The 18,414-nt window shown below is 50.4% G+C and overlaps 1 protein-coding gene across 1 annotated transcript; it reads left to right on the forward strand.

Annotated features, from left to right (window-relative positions):
• The first annotated feature begins 333 nt into the window (after positions 1-333).
• On the forward strand, positions 334-13,619 carry LOC144255109 (scavenger receptor cysteine-rich domain-containing protein DMBT1-like). The gene is made up of 9 exons (XM_077799129.1): positions 334-361; positions 2,234-2,263; positions 2,346-2,375; positions 3,811-4,002; positions 4,715-4,862; positions 6,893-7,101; positions 7,998-8,182; positions 10,619-11,007; positions 13,310-13,619. The coding sequence occupies exons 1-9, from the start codon at positions 334-336 to the stop codon at positions 13,617-13,619; spliced, it is 1,521 nt and encodes a 506-aa protein (XP_077655255.1).
• Positions 13,620-18,414: the final 4,795 nt, after the last annotated feature.

Here is an 18,414-nt window from a genome sequence, read left to right on the forward strand (position 1 = left end):
CTACTGAGCCCCATCCCCAGCCCTATTTTGTATTTTATTTAGAGACAGGGTCTCACTGAGTTGCCTAGTGCCTCGCCATTGTTGAGGCTTGGTTTGACCTCGCAATCCTCCTGCCTCAGCCTCCTGAGCTGCTGGGATTACAGGCGTGCACCACCACACCCAGCTTTCCTTGATTTTTGAATAAAGTCTTCACAGAAGGATGGAAGCGTGGATGCTCTCCTCGACTTTCTGCAAAGCACCTGCCTGGGGGAATGGAGGGAAAGGCAGGAATGGTGCATATTTGAGCCCTGCTGCCTGCTGAAGGTGCTGCCTTTTTAGAAGATTCCTACAGCAATGGCTGAGCCTCTAGGCCACGCTGACGGTGTGCCTTGTTAGTTGGCACCTGTAAGGAGAATCAGAGTTTTAAACCAATAGGCCTCTGCCTGCCTCCTTTTCTGTGATCTAAAGAGAGAGTGGCTCAGGCCAGGGCCAAAGCTATGCTGTAGGTATCTGCTTTAAACCCTGAGTCCTGGAGACCTGCAGAGACAAAGCTCAGATTTCTAAAGTGTGACATCAACGCAGATAGCCACTGAGCACGGGCACCCACCCGACCCATGATGATGGGGGAGAGGGAGGAGTTCTTATTCACAGGTGAACAACTTCATGCTTGAACAAAAGAAAGAACTTCCAGTGAACTTCCAGCATCTTCTACATGGGCAGTCATGTGGGCTTCGGTCAGGACTCAGGGGACGTCTGTCCTTGGGGTCACCTCACTTGGTCCCTCTGTCCTGCTTCACGTCGGGGCATCCTGTTGTACTCTCAAAGTGGCCTCTGTTTTTTCTGGGGGGCTTTGCTCTGAGAGGAAGACTTTCTGACATGTTACTCTCCTCATGTGACAGTTTTGTGATTTTCATAATTTCTTGAAATCATCTTAGTTCTTTGCTGAGAATCAGGTTTAGTCTTGCAGATTAGCTCCTGGTCTGGGTTGTTAATAAACTGTGAAATCAAGACCTTACACACCTTGGAGAAGTGTAAATAAGAGTCAAGGAGAAAATCCCCATATCTCCTCCTCCTCTCCTGGGTTCCTTTACTCCACTGAAGGGGACAGGGTGAGGGTGAGAGGGATGCAGCACAGCGGATGAGGGAGGCACCTGCTCACTGAACCACATCTGCATCCAAATGCTGCATTGGGAAGGGAGGTCTTCACCTGGGGCCACCCCTGTGTGTGTGGGGGGGTCCATCTGGAGGCTCCTGGGCTATGACTGCAGATGGGCACATGTGCATGACTGACCTGTGTTCTGGGGCCCTGCTTTACTGAGTCAGTGGCTAAAAGCCACAAGGTGGAGGAAGAGGGGGTTCAGCTCAACCACCACATCTAGACAGGGTCTCCCCTTGAGGCTGAAGGGGACAGAATCTGCCTGGACACCTCCAAGGAGCATCCTTTGGGCAATTAGCTTCCCCTTTGAGGGAAGGGACCAGCAGGAATGAATGCCTGACCTGCTCCTTATCTTCCACCTGAGTCCCAGTTTTGCCGCCTCGTGTGTAATACATCACATCCAACCTTCTCTCTCCCACAGATGCCTTGCCTTCCACAGAGACTCCAACCATAGGTGAGTCCATCTGCCTCCTCACTTCTAGGTGACCCTCCCTCCTTGCTCCTGTTCACAGCTCCAGCTGGTAGCTCTGAGAGGGTCTGTGGAGTGTTCTAGCAGCAGAGCCCACAGAGTGTTCCTCCTCCTTCCTAGCCTGGAGGGACAGGACAGTGCCAGCTCTGACCTGAGTGTTGAGGAGCAGTCAGGCGGTTCCTGGGCCACTGCTCCTGGAACACCTCCTCTGCCAAGACTCACGTGGGAGGGGAGCACAGGGATTTTTCATGTCATATACCTCAGGCATGTTCTGAGAAATTCTTTTAACCAGAGAGCCATCCTTCAGAAAAGCCTGTAGCTTCCCCTGGGACTGTGTACCTCATTGCCATGGTGGAGGTGATTCAGGTCACGGCCTTGCTCACTGAGGCTCTCTAGAAAGGCCTTGCCCTCCCCCAGGCACAGAGCTTCTCTGACCACTTGTGCCTGATTCCAGCACCAGGTCCCTACCCAACCTCCACTCCACACCCCCTGCCTTCTAACGTGGCTGTGTCTTCCTTCCCAGGTTGGTGGCCTAGTACAACTCCCATCTATGGTAAGCATTTTTGGATTAAGTTCAACCTTGACATCACACCCCCTGCTTCCTAATCTGATCTTGTTTTCCTTTCCAGATTGGTGGACTACAACAACTCCTTACTATGGTAAGCATTTTTTAATTAAGTGTAATCTTGGCTCCACACCCTTTGCCCTCTAATCTGACTTTGTTTTCCATTTCCATTTCAGATTGGTGGAATCCAACAACTACTCCCCCTGGTAAGCACATTTGACTAAGTCAAGGCTTTGAACTCTAAGTGACAGCTCAGATTTGGGGGATTCTTGGACTTTGCATGAAGTCTCTGGCTGCTTACCACCTCTTCCACTGTGAAGGGCTCCCTTCTCCCAGCTGTTGTGCATTGTGCTGTAAAAGGGACTGAGTCAGGATGCTTTTGCTGTCAAGTGACAGGAGCCCACGTCAAACTCAGCTAGAAAGAATATGTTGACTCATTGTGTAAGATGTGTGTTTATAGATCAGGGGTTTCAGGTAGAGCTAGATCTAGAAGTTTCTGAGGTGCCTGTTCCCCTCGAGTTTCTTAGGCACACTGTTTCCATGTGCAGGGTTCACTCTCAGCTTGCTTTTTTCGTGTAGGGGAACAATGGTTGTTTCAGGCCCAAATCTATATCCCACTAGGTGAACGAGCCCATCAGGCTCCATAGGTTGGACCAGTTTCTCCCAGGGGGATTCATATTGAACTTGGTGGCTCCAGATCCCTCTGCAGAGCCACCTCTGGGTGCTGGGATGGTCCAGGATATTACACATGATAGGTAATCCCTTTACCTTTAAAAAATATCACCAGCCCAAATTTACCATTTTAGATTGTATCCATTTAAAATTTTTTCATTTACCTTTTTTAAATTGTGCAATTCTGTGATATTGAGTACATCCGCGTGATTGTGCAACCATTACCACTGTCTAGTTCCAGAACTTTCATCATCCCCAGCTAAAACCCCACCGACCTGCCCAGCTCTTGCTCTTTCCCACTTCTGGTAGCACAGCTCTGCTCTGGGTGTCTGGATTTGCCTCCCTGGTTATTTCCCGTGAGTGGAAGCCCTGGCTTTCTTGGCTGCCTTATTCCATTCAGCAGGTTTTCATTTGCGTATGGCATGTAGGAGCATGTCTTTTCTTTTCACTGCCAGAAGCCATTCCGTGGTACGAATATGCCACCATTGTTGACCCCACGTTCTGTTTACCCATTCACCTGTGGATGGACATGGGTCGTCTCTGCCTGTTGGCTGTGTAAATAGTGCTGCCAGAGCAGGCACATACAATTTTTGTTGGGTTGCCTGTTCCTGGTTCCCCTGGGTACAGACCTAGAAGTGGGTTGTCTGGGTCCTATGCTGATTCAGTGTGTCTCTTGTGGGGACATTGAACCATTTTCTGCAGCTGCTGGAGTGTTGCTGTTCCCACTGGCAGTGTCTGAGGGCTTGGTCTTTGCATATGTCCCCAACAGTGGCCATAATGTATCTTGTTCATCATGGTGTCCTGGATGGAGTGAGGTGGTGTCTCATTGGGATTATTCCCCCCAGTACTGAGGTTTAAACCCAGGGCCTGGTGCACACCAGGCAGACACTTTACCACTGAGCCACATCCGAGCCCTCTCTTAGGGATTTTGACAGCACTTCCCTAATGACAAATGATGTCCATCTCTAGGAACAATTGATTTCCGTTTGGACCTGAGACTAGTGAATGGAGGTCACCGGTGTCAAGGCCGGGTGGAGGTCCTGTACAGAGGCTCCTGGGGCACCGTGTGCGATGACGGCTGGGACACCAATGATGCCAACGTGGTCTGCAGGCAGCTGGGCTGTGGCTGGGCTGTGTCTGCCCCTGTGCGTGCCCGGTTTGGTCAGGGCTCAGGGCCAATTGTCCTGGATGACGTGGCCTGCTCTGGGCATGAGTCCTACCTGTGGAACTGCCCCAACTGAGGATGGCTCACCCATAAGTGTGTCCATGCTGAGGACGCCGGAGTCATCTGCTCAGCTGACAGTTCTCTAGAGTCGTGTGTGGTTTTGGTGAAGCGAAGGCTCCTTTGAACTGGCCTCCTCTCACCCTGAGCTGTTCTGGGAGATAGTGGTTCCCCTGAGACCTGCCCAGGGTCACTGGTGTCTGGCCTTGGTTGGTGTTCTGTGGCTTCTTTCTTCGTTTGGTCCCTACAGCAGCCAGGGGTTGAGTCTCCTGGAGCCTGTTAGAACAAATTCCCCCAGGGCTGCAGTTTGGAGACCAGCCCTCGGGGGTGTGTTCAGGCCTCCCCAGGAGCATTTCTGAGAGAGAAGGAAGGAAATCGCTCCAGCATTTTTCTTGCTCATCATTGTGTGGCTCCTTGCAACACATCTGGTCCGTGGGACTGACTCACGTTCTCTTCTCTTTCCTGTAGGAACTACAAACTCTCCTACTAGTGTGTCCCCAGCCCCCCTTCTGGGATTGCATTTCCTCTGTGCACTTCTGGAAGGAGGAGGAGTGGGACAGAGGTGGTGCTCTCAGGAGAGGGTAGACAATTCCTCCCAGGTGGCTGAGCCAGGTGCTGGGGGCTCATCATGTTTCCTTCTTGTTCTGACAGTGAGTTCCTGCGGAGGCTTCCTGGCCCAGTCCTCAGGAAACTTTTCTAGCCCATTCTACCCAGGGAACTATCCAAACAATGCCAGGTGTGTGTGGGACATTGAGGTCCCCAACAACCATCTGGTGACTGTCACCTTCATATATGTCCGGTGAGTGCATGGGCGCTAGCAGAATGAGTTGGGGACCCCACAGACATTTAGAGAGAGAAGACATGGGCGATTCAGGGGCGAGGCTTGTCCAGGGACAGGTTTTATTACTAGTTCTTTTTGACCTAGAACAGCAGCAGCCCATGGGGAAGGGGGGCCTGGAGCCAAGATCCCTGCAGTGACAAGGGCTCTGGTTTCAAGTCCCAGGTCTGTCACTAATTTGCTGTGTGACCATGGGAAATCACTCAACCTTCCCAAGGGTCAACCCAAGGAGGGGAATAATATATTTTCCTTTCCCTGGTGATTCCGGGACAGGTGCAAGAATATGTGGAAACACTTGGAAAATGTCACCCAGTGGGAGTAATGGAGAACGATGCAAATCCTCCCCTTAACAACTGCACCCATTTGGGACCCTTCCCTGGCCTCTCCCAGGGGAGGGGGGAGCCCGCTGGGACGCCAGGTGGCCTCTTCTTCATCCAATTGCAAGTGGGAATCATTGTTCTAAGCAGAAGGGGACGTCACCAAAAGCATGTTAATATATGATCTATTCAGAGAGGGGGTGGCCAAGCTGACCAGGAGGAGGAACCCTTAATGTGCAGAATCCTGGACACGGGAAACCATGACTTCTCCTCCAGCAGCCATTGCAGAACAAAACAGTTTTCCCTCTTGAGTTCTACTTACAGAGAAGTTGGAAGTCTCTGCTTTAGAAATCCATTTGGGGTTTTGCAAAAGGTATATTATCTGGATCTCACTACAATACAAGGGCTGCATCTCAACCTGACTGGTTCTTTAGCCATCATCTCAATAGCAGCGACAGCCACCATTCAGTGACATCTTAGAAAGCACTTGTCCCCAGGCTGTATCACTGGAGCCTCACAACAGCCCCCTTCCATGTGCAGGGACAGGTTTGCCCAATATTTATTTATTCAATTACTTGTTTCCATCACTATGAACTCACGGATATTTGTTTTTATTTATTTATTTACATTAAAAAAAATTGGTTCATGTTAGTTTTACACGACCGTAGAATGTATTTTGACATATTATACATACATGGAGTATAACTCCCCATTCTGGTGGTTGTACACGACGTGGGGTTACACTGGTCGTGCATTCATACAGGAATATGTCCAATCCTTCTACTATATTTCACATTTCCATCCAGGCTCCCTTCCCTTCATTCCTCTTTAATCCAATGAACTTCTGTTCTTCCCTCCCCCTATTGTGTGTTAGCACCTGTATATCAGAGAATATTTCGGCCTTTGGTTTTTGGGATTGGCTTATTTCACTTAGCATAATAGTCTTTAGTTCCATCCATTCACCAGCAAATGCCTTAATTTCATTCTCCTTTATGGCTGAGTAATATTCCATTATGTATATATACCACATTTTATTTATCCATTCATCTGTTGAAGGGTACCTAGGCTGGTTTCATAGCTTAGCTATTGTGAATTAAGCTGCTGTAAACATTGATGTAGCTGTAAACATTGATGTAGCAGCAGCCCATTGACGTAGCTGCATCACTATATATAGTATGCTGATTTTAAGTCCTTTGAGTATAGGAATGGGATAACTGTTAAATGGTGGTTCCCTTCCAAGTTTTCTGAGGAATCTCGATACTGCTTTTCAGAGTGGCCGCACCAATTTGCAGCCCCACCAGCCATGTATGAGTGTGCCTTTCCCCCAACATCCTCGACAACATTCACTGTTACTTGTATTGGACGTTTGTTTTATTCTGGGGGAGCCGGGAATCCTTTGATGGAAGAAAGATGGTCTAAATTAGGATGTGAATCCTTCCTTTTACAATCTAGAGGGTTGTGCAGAAAGGCTGCAGATTTCACATGTGCCACCTCAAAAAGCTGAACACAGATCCAGGTAGAGTGGTCATGGGGGGACAGACCCCCTCGATTCAAGAAAACCAATGATGAGCTTTGTCAGAGTCCCTGGCGCACCCCTCCCCTCCCGCCAGGCATGAACCCCTGTGTCCAGTTGCAGACGAGGTGGGGCCAACGTGGTGTGCTCTGTCCCCGTAGACTTGAAGGAGGCTGCAACTACGACTACATTGAGGTTTTCGACGGCCCCTCCAGCAGCTCCCGGCTCATCGCCAAGGTGTGTGACGGGGACACGGGCTCCTTTACGTCCTCCTCCAACTTCTTGTCAGTCCGCTTCACCAGTGACGGCAGCGTCACGCGGGCGGGGTTCCAGGCCGCCTTCTACTCCATCCCTTCCAACGACAGCACCAGTAAGTGCCCCGGGGAGTGCAGGGTTGGGGGGGGGAGGTCCCTGGGAGCCTTCTGCGGCTCAGCTCCCCTCTGGATGTGAAATAAGAAATCAGAGCAGCCCCAGCAGCCGGCCCCCAGGCTGGATTTCCTGCGGGGAGAGGCCATGTGCAGGAGGTTTGGGGATTCTGGCTGCCTGAAATGAGGTCAGCAGTCAGCTCTGACTGACGAGAGGTGGACGGGCCTTAGGCAGTCGGCAGGGACTAAGTAGAAGGCACAAGAGGGTGCTCTCAGCAAATGAGAAGTCAGTGCCCACGGCAGAGTGACCACTCCGCTGGAAGTTTTGTGACCATCCCGAGTATGAGACACTGGTCATGTCCTGAGACCTCACACATTTGGCTTCTATCTGAAGATGGATGCAGCTGCTCATAGGCACTTCCAGGAAAGGCCATAGGGTGCTGATTTAGGATGTTATATGAACTACCGTAAACCTTGGCCAAGGACAGGGCAAGGTGACGTCCAAGGCTTTTTATGTAGTTAGGATTGAAAGCATTGGCTTTCTTCATATCTAAATGACTTTACTCCATGACTTCTCTGCAATTGGACTGTAGTTGCTTTACTTTGTGGGTAATTGGTAACTTGGCAGTTCATTTCGGTTATTTAAAATCCTGCCTGCAACACTCCGTCCGTTAGAGAAACCCCAAGTGTCCTCAGGGAGCTTTACTGAGCTTGGGGCTGGCTGGGTGGAGCCCGAGGGCCCTTGGAGGTGGCAGTGAAGCACATTCTGTGCAGGTATCCTACCTACTGACCACCTGGGTCACCATCTTTATCTGTCCACCTGTATCTGGGAAGAGCACCCAGTAGGACTGGAGGGGTTTGGGGGAGCTGACCAAGTGCATGGTCTTCCCTTGTCCCTCAGGTCTGTTCTGTCTGCCGAATCACATGCAAGCCAGCTTGAACAGGGACTACATCCAGTCCCTAGGCTATTCTGCCAGGGACCTTGTCATTTCTGGATGGAATGGGAACTACAGGTGTCAGCCCCAGATAACTTCGAGCCAAGTGATATTCACAATTCCCTACACAGGCTGTGGAACCCTCAAGCACGTAAGCCCGGGGCTGCCTCTGTTTCCTGTTTAGCTGCTTCCTTACAGCGATCAGTGCTAAGCGTCTTGAACACTGGGAATCCAGAAATGCTATCATAGTATAACCAGAACGTAATCAGGATAAAGGAAGATAGACACCTCTGGTACGTGATACAGCTGCAACTACCTCCAAGTAGGAGGAGGAAGCTCCGCAGGTTGTGCCTCCAGCTGTGTCCAACGGGGGGGGGGCACCTGGCAGGCTGTCACTCACATTAGTGATCCCCAGAGCAGCTCCGAGGGGCAGCTCTGGGTTTTGTAGGGCCTGAAGCCTATACGGCATAGGGTTGAGGTGAGCGAGAGCAGGGTGGTCATTGAGCAAAGAATGCAAATGTATTTTACTTTCCTAAGTTTTACGAAAACTTAGGAAACACATTGCAAACCCATTGCTAAGCCTTGGCAGAGGCCTGTGGACTCATTGGCTTCACAATGAATCGGTCTCTGCAGCTTTGGTTGTTGAGCTGTCACCATCTAGGGTGACCTGCCATCCTGGATTGTCCAAGACTTTACAGATTTTAGCACATGATGTTCCTTGTTTCAGGAAACCCCTCAATCCTGGGCAAACTGGGATGGTTGTCCTCCTACGGGGTTATAGATTCTGTGGTTTGTCTCTTTCCCCAAATTCTCATTAAGTAGTTTCCTATTGTCATCCATTTTAAAAATGCTGAACATAATTCACATGGCTGATTGTGACAACCGTTGGTACTGAATTATAAAGTAAAAAAAAAAATTTTCCTTTTAGAAAATGGAAAGAGAAAATATAATGTGCTTCTTGAGCAGATAGATCCATAGAGCTCTTTCCTATGGCTCTTCCCCAGGTCTGGGCCCAGAGTGAAGCCTCTCTGGCACCCCCTACTGACTTAGATGACTTGCCCCAGGCTCTTGGTCTGGGGAAAAGGAAAGGAACTGATCAGAGAGGAGAGGAAGGGCCGAGAGGTGCCGAGAACCACAATAAGTATCTTCTTAAGCTTTTCTCTTTTCCTATGTTTCACCTGGAAGAGACATATTCAGAGTTCTGCAACTGCAGGCAGGACGTGGCAGATTCTCCAACACATTCCATTCTGAAGGACAATTACATTTGAATATTTGAGCTGCACAGACGCTGGCTTCAGAAGGGACTTTGTTCAGTGTCCCAGCCAGCCAGGAATGGAGTTTTGGCCCTCGATAGGCTCATGACTAACACAGAAAACCTCTCTCTCTCTCTCTGCTTTAGAACTTCTGCTTAGACCATTATTATGTTATTCCCTGGCCCTTTCTTGCAAAAGCACTTGTGGCATGCTGGGAGGCGTAGCATAGGGGACCAGGAGAGATTTACTTGAGACCTGTTCCTCAGGCGGGGAGGAAGTCCTGCAGACTGCAGCCTGGTGATGGCACGCTTGTGCTCACCTTGCTGGGGCCAGATGATCTCGACCATGGAGCTCCTTGGGGACCTTGTCCACCTGTGTCCTTTTGGCCATTCAGCTGCCCCATGCTCCACTCATTACAATATTTCTGCTGGGTCTCTGGCTCCTGTCCCTTCCACATTCACTCCATAGGTCACTAGAGATGCTGCTGAAGCTATTGGTGATACACTGCCAAGCCCTGGGGGGATATATATGCCTCATCTTTTCTTAGAAATTCTCACAGGCCCCCAGGTGTAAGGCCACTCTCTGTCGATGGCGGGCACATGAAATGGCAGGAGGCACCAACATTCTCATGAACATGCTGCTTAGCTGCTTAGTGAAAGGCATGGTAGCCAACGGTCCTGTGGTACAGGTGGGTGGGACAGGAAGGACTCCAGGGTTTCCAGGACCCACTCGGTTGTCCCTATGAGCCTCAAAGGAGTCCCAACCTCAGAGGTCAAGAGCTGCAGTTCTGGATCTCTGTGGCTTCCAGCTCCCACAGAATTCATCACCACGTGGTGGTAGTTATCAATCAACCAAAGCAGAAAGCAGTTAACACCGAGCTCACCGAAGTGTGCCCCTCCCCTCAACAAGTATGAGACTATCTTCTCTGAGACCCCAGCAACAGTGAGCATGGAGCAGAACTTTCTGTTCTGAGCCCTAAGCCATGGAATCCAGGCCGACTTGGCTAGTTGCATGGCAGGTCAAGGTACCATCCAGACACGCCCATTGTGCCATGAGGAGGAGCTCCAAGAGGTGCCAACCACTGGCCCACACTGAGGTCCCCATCATGTGGCAGGGGAAGCAGGGATTGTGCAGGGAGGGGGTCTTGCTCGTTGAGCCGGATATCCAGCCCTGGTGAAAGTCACCGTGGCACTATGCATTGCCATCTCTGTGGCTGTGGAAGGGTTTGACATCTCATTGTCACTGCCTTCTCATTCTAACCCTGAAAATCAGCAATGAGATTCCCTCCGCAGGTGACACATGCCTGACTCTGCTCTCCCACCTGCCTCTCCTAGGAAGACAATGACACCATCAACTACTCCAATGTCCTCAAAGCATCTGTGTCAAATGGCATCATCAAAAGGAAGAAGGACCTCCTCATTCATGTCAGCTGCAAGATGCTGCAGAACACCTGGGTCCACACCATGTACATCACCAACGACACCATCCAGGTCAAGGAAGTGCAGTACGGCAACTTCGACGTGAACATTTCCTTCTACACATCCCCCTCTTTCTCCTACCCTGTGACCAGCAGCCCATACTTAGTGGATCTGGACCAGAATCTGTACCTTCAGGCTGAGATCCTCCATTCGGACGCCTCGCTGGCCTTGTTTGTGGACACCTGTGTGGCTTCTCCAAACCCCAACGACTTCTCATCTCTGACTTATGATCTCATCCGAAGTGGGTAAGGGCTGGCTGCCTTTCTGGGCAAGATTTAACCCCTTGCCTGAAAAGTCAAACAATGAGGAGCTCTGAAGCTTTGAGGACTCCAGATTTTGGTTAACCAGAGTTCTTAGGAGTTCAAGTGCAGACAGATCCCATGCTGTATGCAGTCACATCATGTGGCTTTTACCCTTGAGGTGCTTTTGTGCTGTGTCCTGGGCCGCATCCTGACCTGCCCCATTTCCTGCTTACATGTTAGAATGGAAGAACCCACCAGTGGTCAGGTTGGCTGTCCACTGGGATTAAGCCCCAGGTGACCCAACTCTAGCCTTAGGGTTAGAAAGCCTACAAGCAGTGGGGAGATCATTGGATGTGGAGCAGACCAAGGTGGAAGTATGTGCCTCTGGGCCAGTTTCCTCATCTGTCAATGGGGGACGGTGGTGACAAAGGCTACTGGGAGGACTACATGGAAGAGTGGATGGGCTCCTAGCATAGAGTGGGCCCAGCAGGTGGTCCACAGAATTGTTACACCAGAGGCAGCAGGAGGTCCTCGTGACCTCGCTCAGCCCGGGAAGTTCTGCAGTCCAGCTCAGGGAGACCTGCTCTCCCCTGCTCCAGCTTCCCTGCATGAGGCGTGCTGGAGCTGGGGGTTGACTCCTCTGCACTCCTGCAGGGCTCCCAACCCATCCCCAATCAGTAGTCTCTGCTGGCGGGTGGCATGGCACCTCTTGGCTTACACCTTGTAGCCATTGCTTCCGAGAAGTTACGCCAACAGGGTAAGGGGTGCTGCTAGGCATCTCACTTCCCTGAGGTCCTAAGACACAGCTCTTTCCGGGCACAATTTGAACCCATATGTCAGTTCAGTGAACAGAAATTGAAGCTTGTCTTTTCATAGCCACCCCCTCAGTAGCAAAGATGGGGAGAAGGCTTACCCAGAACCCCATTCCTCAAATAGTAACAAAGTGGCATTTCAAGTGGTGTAAAGTGGTCAAAATCAATGCAATTGATGAGTGATTTAGTTCCCCCTGGCCAAAGGATTCTTGTCTATGGTGACATTCTGCCATGTACGTGATGGATGAAGTATGCTTGGAGAATGGAGGGCTGCACTTGGGGGAGAGTGTCCCCAATGGGCCTGGAGCACAGGAGTCACCTGGCCCTCAACCACATCATCCACCTGTAGGCCCATGGGAATTAACTGGGCTCAGACTTTTCCTGTCCACACACATTCTCCTTATTTGGTCACACTTGGTATCTTGCATTTTTATTTTATTTTAAATTTTGTTCTTGTATTTTAAATAATTTCCCCAGATGATTCTGAAGAGCAGCCTGGGCTCTGCAGCTCTGGCCCCCACAGAGCCCCCGACTGGCAGGGTTTTATGGGAAATGCAGTTATTGGCCTGGCAGCTCCCAGGTTACCCTGACCTTCCACAAATGTCCCACCTCTGAATGGACCCCTGGGTATTTTCTCTCACCCTGGTGGCTAAGGGGGCTGCTGTGGAAACTGAAATCTGGGTATCTGAGACCAGCTGAGTTGAAAACAGAGGTAGGACGAAAGCTCTGGAAGTGGAAATAGGAGGGTAAGCAGACGCAGGGCCAGGACTTCAGGACAGCCTGGCTGCTCTGTCACCAGCCCAGGCCAGCTTTCCTTGCCTCTTCTCTCTTGCCCCATCACATGGTACCAGCGAGATGCTTCCTCACCCATTTCTTCGCAAAGTTCCTTAAGCAAAGACTCAGGTTGCTTTCCTTCCAGCACCAACCAGCTGGGAGGAGGCGCCTGTGGGGTCAGGAAGTGCTTGATCCTGGGGGAGGGTCCTGGAGCTACTCAGGCCAGTGTGGAAAGCATAGCTACATGGGTCCCCGTGGCTCAGGAGGGGCAGACCCTGGGAGTGGGAGGGCCAGGCAGGTCAGGGAATGTCAGCAGTACCCAGTGTGCAGCCCAGTGTCACCTTGCAGGGCCCTGCAACCAGAAGAGGGATGAAGTCATGTTCTTTCCTGGCCTATCTCTGACCTGCTGATGGGCTCCACATTTGAGCCATTTCCCTGACTTACCCAGCTTGTAGGGGGCCATGGAGCCCATGGTCATTGGGACTGGCCTTTGCCACATTGGGCACTGTGGGGCTTGCTTGTCTGTCTGGAAACTCCAGGGGTATTTTCTAGTTAAAGATGCTGGAGATGTTCCAGAGCCACCGGGATCTATCAGCACGCCTCTCAGTGAGGGGACCCTGGAGGCCTGGGCTTCTGGGAGCTCTGCTCCTGGTGCAACTGAGTCAGGATGAATCTCGGGCCCTGGTGAGAGCTAACAAGTTTCCTTTCTCTTCTTCCAGGTGTGTAAGGGATGAAACCTACCAAACCTACTACTCGCCATCACCCCGCATCGCCCGCTTCAAATTCAGTTCCTTCCACTTCCTGAACCGCTTCCCCTCAGTGTACCTGCAGTGTAAACTGGTGGTGTGCAGAGCGTACGACCACTCTTCGCGCTGCTACAGAGGCTGCGTGGTGAGATCCAAGAGGGATGTGGGCTCCTACCAGGAAAAGGTGGATGTCGTCCTGGGACCCATCCAGCTGCAGCCCCCTACCAAAGAGAAGAACCAGCCACCCTCAGACTCCACATCCAACCAGCGCCCAAGGCCGTGACTTCCCAGGACTTGGGAAGCTTCTGAGGGTTCCCACTCAAATTGAGCACCTATTATGTGCCAGGCACTGTGCTATGCCTGGCCACACAGAGTAGAATTAGACCTGGTTGCTATCTTCCCCCCAGGGCTCTAGGTCTCTGGGGCCCATGTGTAGGGCTTGGGCAGAGTTCTGACCTGGAAATAGACAGACCTGGCCCCTGTCTCCTCTGGATCTGAACTGCCAGAACGCACACTTCTCATCTGTAAAGTGAAAATGCTAGCACTTGTCTCTTAGGACTGTTGAGAGGGTTCAATAAAGTAATGTTAATCAAACTGCCTTGGCCCCTGCTTGGTGGGAGTCGCTGAGTGCTGGGTGGGCGTGTTGAAATCAGGTCTGGGCAGCTGTGGAGACACAGCAGCAGGGCTTCGTAGGGACTGCTGGCAGGGTGTGGCACTGCACAAGCAGGATCCTGTTTCCCCCTAGAGCAGGGAGTACAGTCTCTGCCCTGCTGTTTAGTCAGGGAGGTGGATGAAGCAGGGCTCGCTGCGGGCTTCTCAGGATATCTTCCCAGATTGGAGACAGATCAGCAATGTGCTGGCCATGGTGACAGGGGCAGGAATGGGGCAGTAGTGGCCACGAATCCTCTTCACGATCAGGGTGCCCACCTTGGGTGGGTGTCTGACAGCTCCTCCTCTTCCTGCCCTGGGTTAAGCCCATCCCCATGGCCCACTGGTTCTAGACTCTTTCCTTACTTATTCATTCAGTGCATTTATCTACTGAAGGCCTACTGTGTGCCAGGAGGCAAGAAAATAAACAGATCAAGATTAAAATGTTACACTCCAGTGGGGCAAGATGCCATCACCTGATGGGGTCGGAGCTACGGAGATGAGCGGGGCAGGAGGGGCTGGGCCGGGCCAGGTCTCCTCGTGCTCGACTCCAGCAGCCAGCGCAGTGGGGCAGGTTCTGTCTGCCTCTTGCCTGGGTTCTTGCGACCATTCCGAAAATGCCCCACCCGCTCCCCTCTGGTCTTGTTCTCCCGAAGCCCAGCTCTCAGTTCCTACCCCAAACCCCTTCCCGGCTCCGTGGCTAACAAGACTAGGTGGAATAAATCTCTCAGCCTGAACTCCACGGCCATCTGGGGCTGGCCTCGGCTTCCCCTTGGCAACTTCCCTGATTTCTCTGCCCTTCCCACAGGACAGCTCTAGGGGGTCACCGCCCGGCCTTGCCTGCCCTCTCCGGGTCCTCTGGGCTCCGTCCAGGCTCCCACTCTCCCCAGACCTGGCAGAGGCGGATGTAGAGAAGCCGGCCACTCCCGGGGTGCTGTCACAGCACGGCCGTCCTCGCGGGGGTCGCCCCAACTAAGGTGCTGGCTGTGGCAGGTCGCGCTGGGGAGGATGAAGTGACCTCAGAGCCACCCTTGGAGCACTAGGACGCAAGCCAGAGCTCGCTCAGACGAGGGCCGGTGACCTCAGGCACCCAGAGAGGCTGCAAGGAATGAGGTGCTGAGCTTGGCGCCCAGCAGCATTCTGACCCCGGGGGCAGGGTGAGGTGGCAGTGAAGAAAGGCAGGAGCCAGGGCTTGCCCAGATCCACAGGCTCAGGCTGGGCAGAATGGTGCCAATGGCTGCACCTCCGTGCCGCTGTGAGCCAAAACCTAGCGGCAGCAGAACCCTCTCTAGATAGAAACCCTTGTCTGGTCTTTCACTAATCAGCTCCTTGGACGACAGTGCAAGTCTCGACTTTCCGCACGATAGGGCAAACTGGACAGAATATCCCTTTGAAAGCAAGTGAGTGTCTGCTTGGTCAGAGTTTCCAGAGGCTCACCTACATACTGGGCCTCTCGACTGGACCCTGTCAGCAGGAACAGCGAAGGGCTTCCAGAACCCTCCGGGGAATGGATAGTGTGTGCTCCCCAGGTGGCCTGATTGGTTTCTGTCCAGAGCAAGACATGAAGGACGAAGACCAGAAAAAGACAAGAACACCGCCATCCCGTGGTTCTTTGTGCTTGTGACTTAAGCATGATTGCTCCTTTCCTCCAGGAGACGGCATCTCTCTGTTTGTGACACTGTGTCCACACTGTGGGCTAGAGAGGGTTGGGGAGTGGGCATGCAAACCCCGAGGGCCCCTAGGAGAGGAGTTTTGCTTGCACAACATCTCCAGGGAGAATGGGGTTGACAGGCGACCCCAGAAGCTCAGAACAGAAGACGGATGGGTTCCAAGGTGGCAGTGAATCTGCTGGAAAGCAGAAGAGAAGGCAGACCCCAGGCCCTTAGCTCGACTCCATAGGAATGGGAACGTTTGTGTACTGTGCTGGCATCCACCCCTGGACCAGGCTCAGGACCCCTCCTCAAAGAGGGAGCTTCTAGGTCCAGCCTAACTCTGTACTGTGACTTGAGTGGGGTGAAGCCCCAGTAGGACAGCAGCTGCTGGGGATACTCCAGGACAAAGGGACAGCTCTGCAGCTCTGACCGGTGCTGGCTGAGAGTTGCCCACCAGCTCTCTGTGGGCTGCAGGGTGAGCTCCTGAACCTTTCTAGGGAGCAGAGGAGCTAGGGTGCCACAGTCTGGCTGGGCACAAAATCATAAGCCACTCAAGCAGGAACAAACTTTATTTTTTGAAACTGCCGCCAATGCCCCGTACACGCCCAGGAAGATTGCCAATCCACACACCTGGCGTTCTCCCGGAACCCCAGAGGAAGTTCCTCCCCCGGAATTCCCTCCTACTGCACTTCCCCAACCAATGGGAACTCTCCAGGAGTCCCGTAGCAGGCCGAGGTGAACAGCAGGAGTCCAATATCCATATGAATGCAAATCTTAACATAATCATATCATCTCAATGGCTAGCTGGCATCACCTTTCAACCCAAAATGCCATGCATCATATTACTTGGCTGTGGCTCTTAGCATCTTCCCCCTTCTATTTAATTAAGCAACAAGCAATGTGGTTAGGGACCGTGCCTGTTAGGTTTGTCCAATTCAACATATGGTTTTTACCCGTCATCGGAAAACTGACCTCTAGGCATCAGCCTCCTGTCTTAGGTTGATACCACTGTAATTGGATCATACCCGTCACTGACTACTGGTCCAGCATATAGCCATGCTTGTGGATAGGCCTATGCACCAGTGGGGGGGTGAGGTTCTTTGCCTCACCTCTGTTGGCCCCCAAAATTAGACCATCACTAGTAGAAGGGAGGAGGATACAGAAATGCCACGACACCAAGTCAATTGATGGCTCTTTAGGAAAAATTGCAACACTGGTGACACATCAGCAAAGATACGCCAGCACTACCATAATTCGCTGCATCAACAGATAGAGCACAATGCATACAAGTGATACATAGGCCAGGCAAGTTTTGTAAGCAGTTCAAAGCGGAGGAATCTATCAATATGTCCATTTCCTCCCAAAATAAATCGACTCAGTGATTGAGCATTACTTGTTGAGTTATTATTCATTGATGCATCAGTTTATACAGTTTGTTGTGATAACTATGGAAGAAACTGTAGTTTGGTTTCATCTTGTCTTCACTGGCACTGGGATGAAGATAGGAATTCTGACAATGATGCTAAAAAAAAAAATTATGTAACATTTTAACAGGTACTAAGAAAACAATTTTTTGAACAATTTACATTATCTTGAACAGAATTATTAAATATAATGAAAAGGAAAGGTGAAAGTAAACAAACAGATCTGTTAACCTGCTTATTTGTACACATATTAAAACAATCCTCAACAGCTGTTTACCCAATTTAAATTAAACCATTAAAATCATGTGAATAATAAAAAAAAAATTCGGATCCATTTTTTCATGAGCGCTCCTCATATATGATATATGGACATACAAACATACAAACATACAACACAAAACAGAAGTGTGCACACGTAACATACAACACATAAGACAATAGTAAAGGCCTTGTAGCTTTACCTAGGTGAAATCTCCATTGCAATGTTTAAAAACTCCATAGTCAAAAAATAAAACTGATCAAAAAAACATTAACCTAGGTCTGTATGAGCTCAAAAATAAAATAGAACTTTATGATGTGGGAAAAAGTAATAATAAAATAGATATTGAAAAAAGCATCCTGGTTAATCACTGTCGCAGATGTAAGAATAGCCAAGCTGGAGTTCTGGATATCAGCTGTTATGGATTTGAGTCAAATCATCTTCCTTTTGGTCTGTACAAATTGTTTTGGTTAATCTCTCTGGAATCCAAATCGGCTGCTGTTCTCCCTGTGGAAAAACACAAACAGAGCCCCGACTCCAGACAATCACTGGGTCAGCACCTTTCCATTGTCCTGTTAGAATATCCTTCCAAAGTACCTTAGGCTTATGTACATTTTTTGGATACAAATGTCTTTCCGCAGCACTAAGCCCTGATGAATCCAAATTTAAAAAGTTTAGAGTAAAAAGGGTTATTTTAAGTTTATCTTTGGGGGATATATACCCCTTTCCAATTCCCTCCTTTTGTTTTAATAAGTACATTTTAATAGTTTGATGAGCTCTTTCAACTATGCCTTGTCCCTGTGGATTGTATGGAATTCCTGTTATGTGAGTAATGCCAAATGATGAGCAAAATTGTTTAAAAGAGGTAGAAGCATAACCAGGACCATTATCTGTTTTTAACTGTTTTGGAATGCCCACAGTGGCAAAATTTTATAAGCAATGAGCTATAACATCTTTAGTCTTTTCTCTGGCATGAAGGGAGCCCATCAAAAATCTGGAAGAAGTATCAACTGTAACATGCAAATATTTTAATTTTCCAAATTCTGGCAAGTGTGTGACGTCCATCTGCCAAATATGGTTAGGTATCAGTCCTCT

Source organism: Urocitellus parryii, chromosome 5, assembly GCF_045843805.1.
Source record: "Urocitellus parryii isolate mUroPar1 chromosome 5, mUroPar1.hap1, whole genome shotgun sequence".
Taxonomy (NCBI): domain Eukaryota; kingdom Metazoa; phylum Chordata; class Mammalia; order Rodentia; family Sciuridae; genus Urocitellus; species Urocitellus parryii.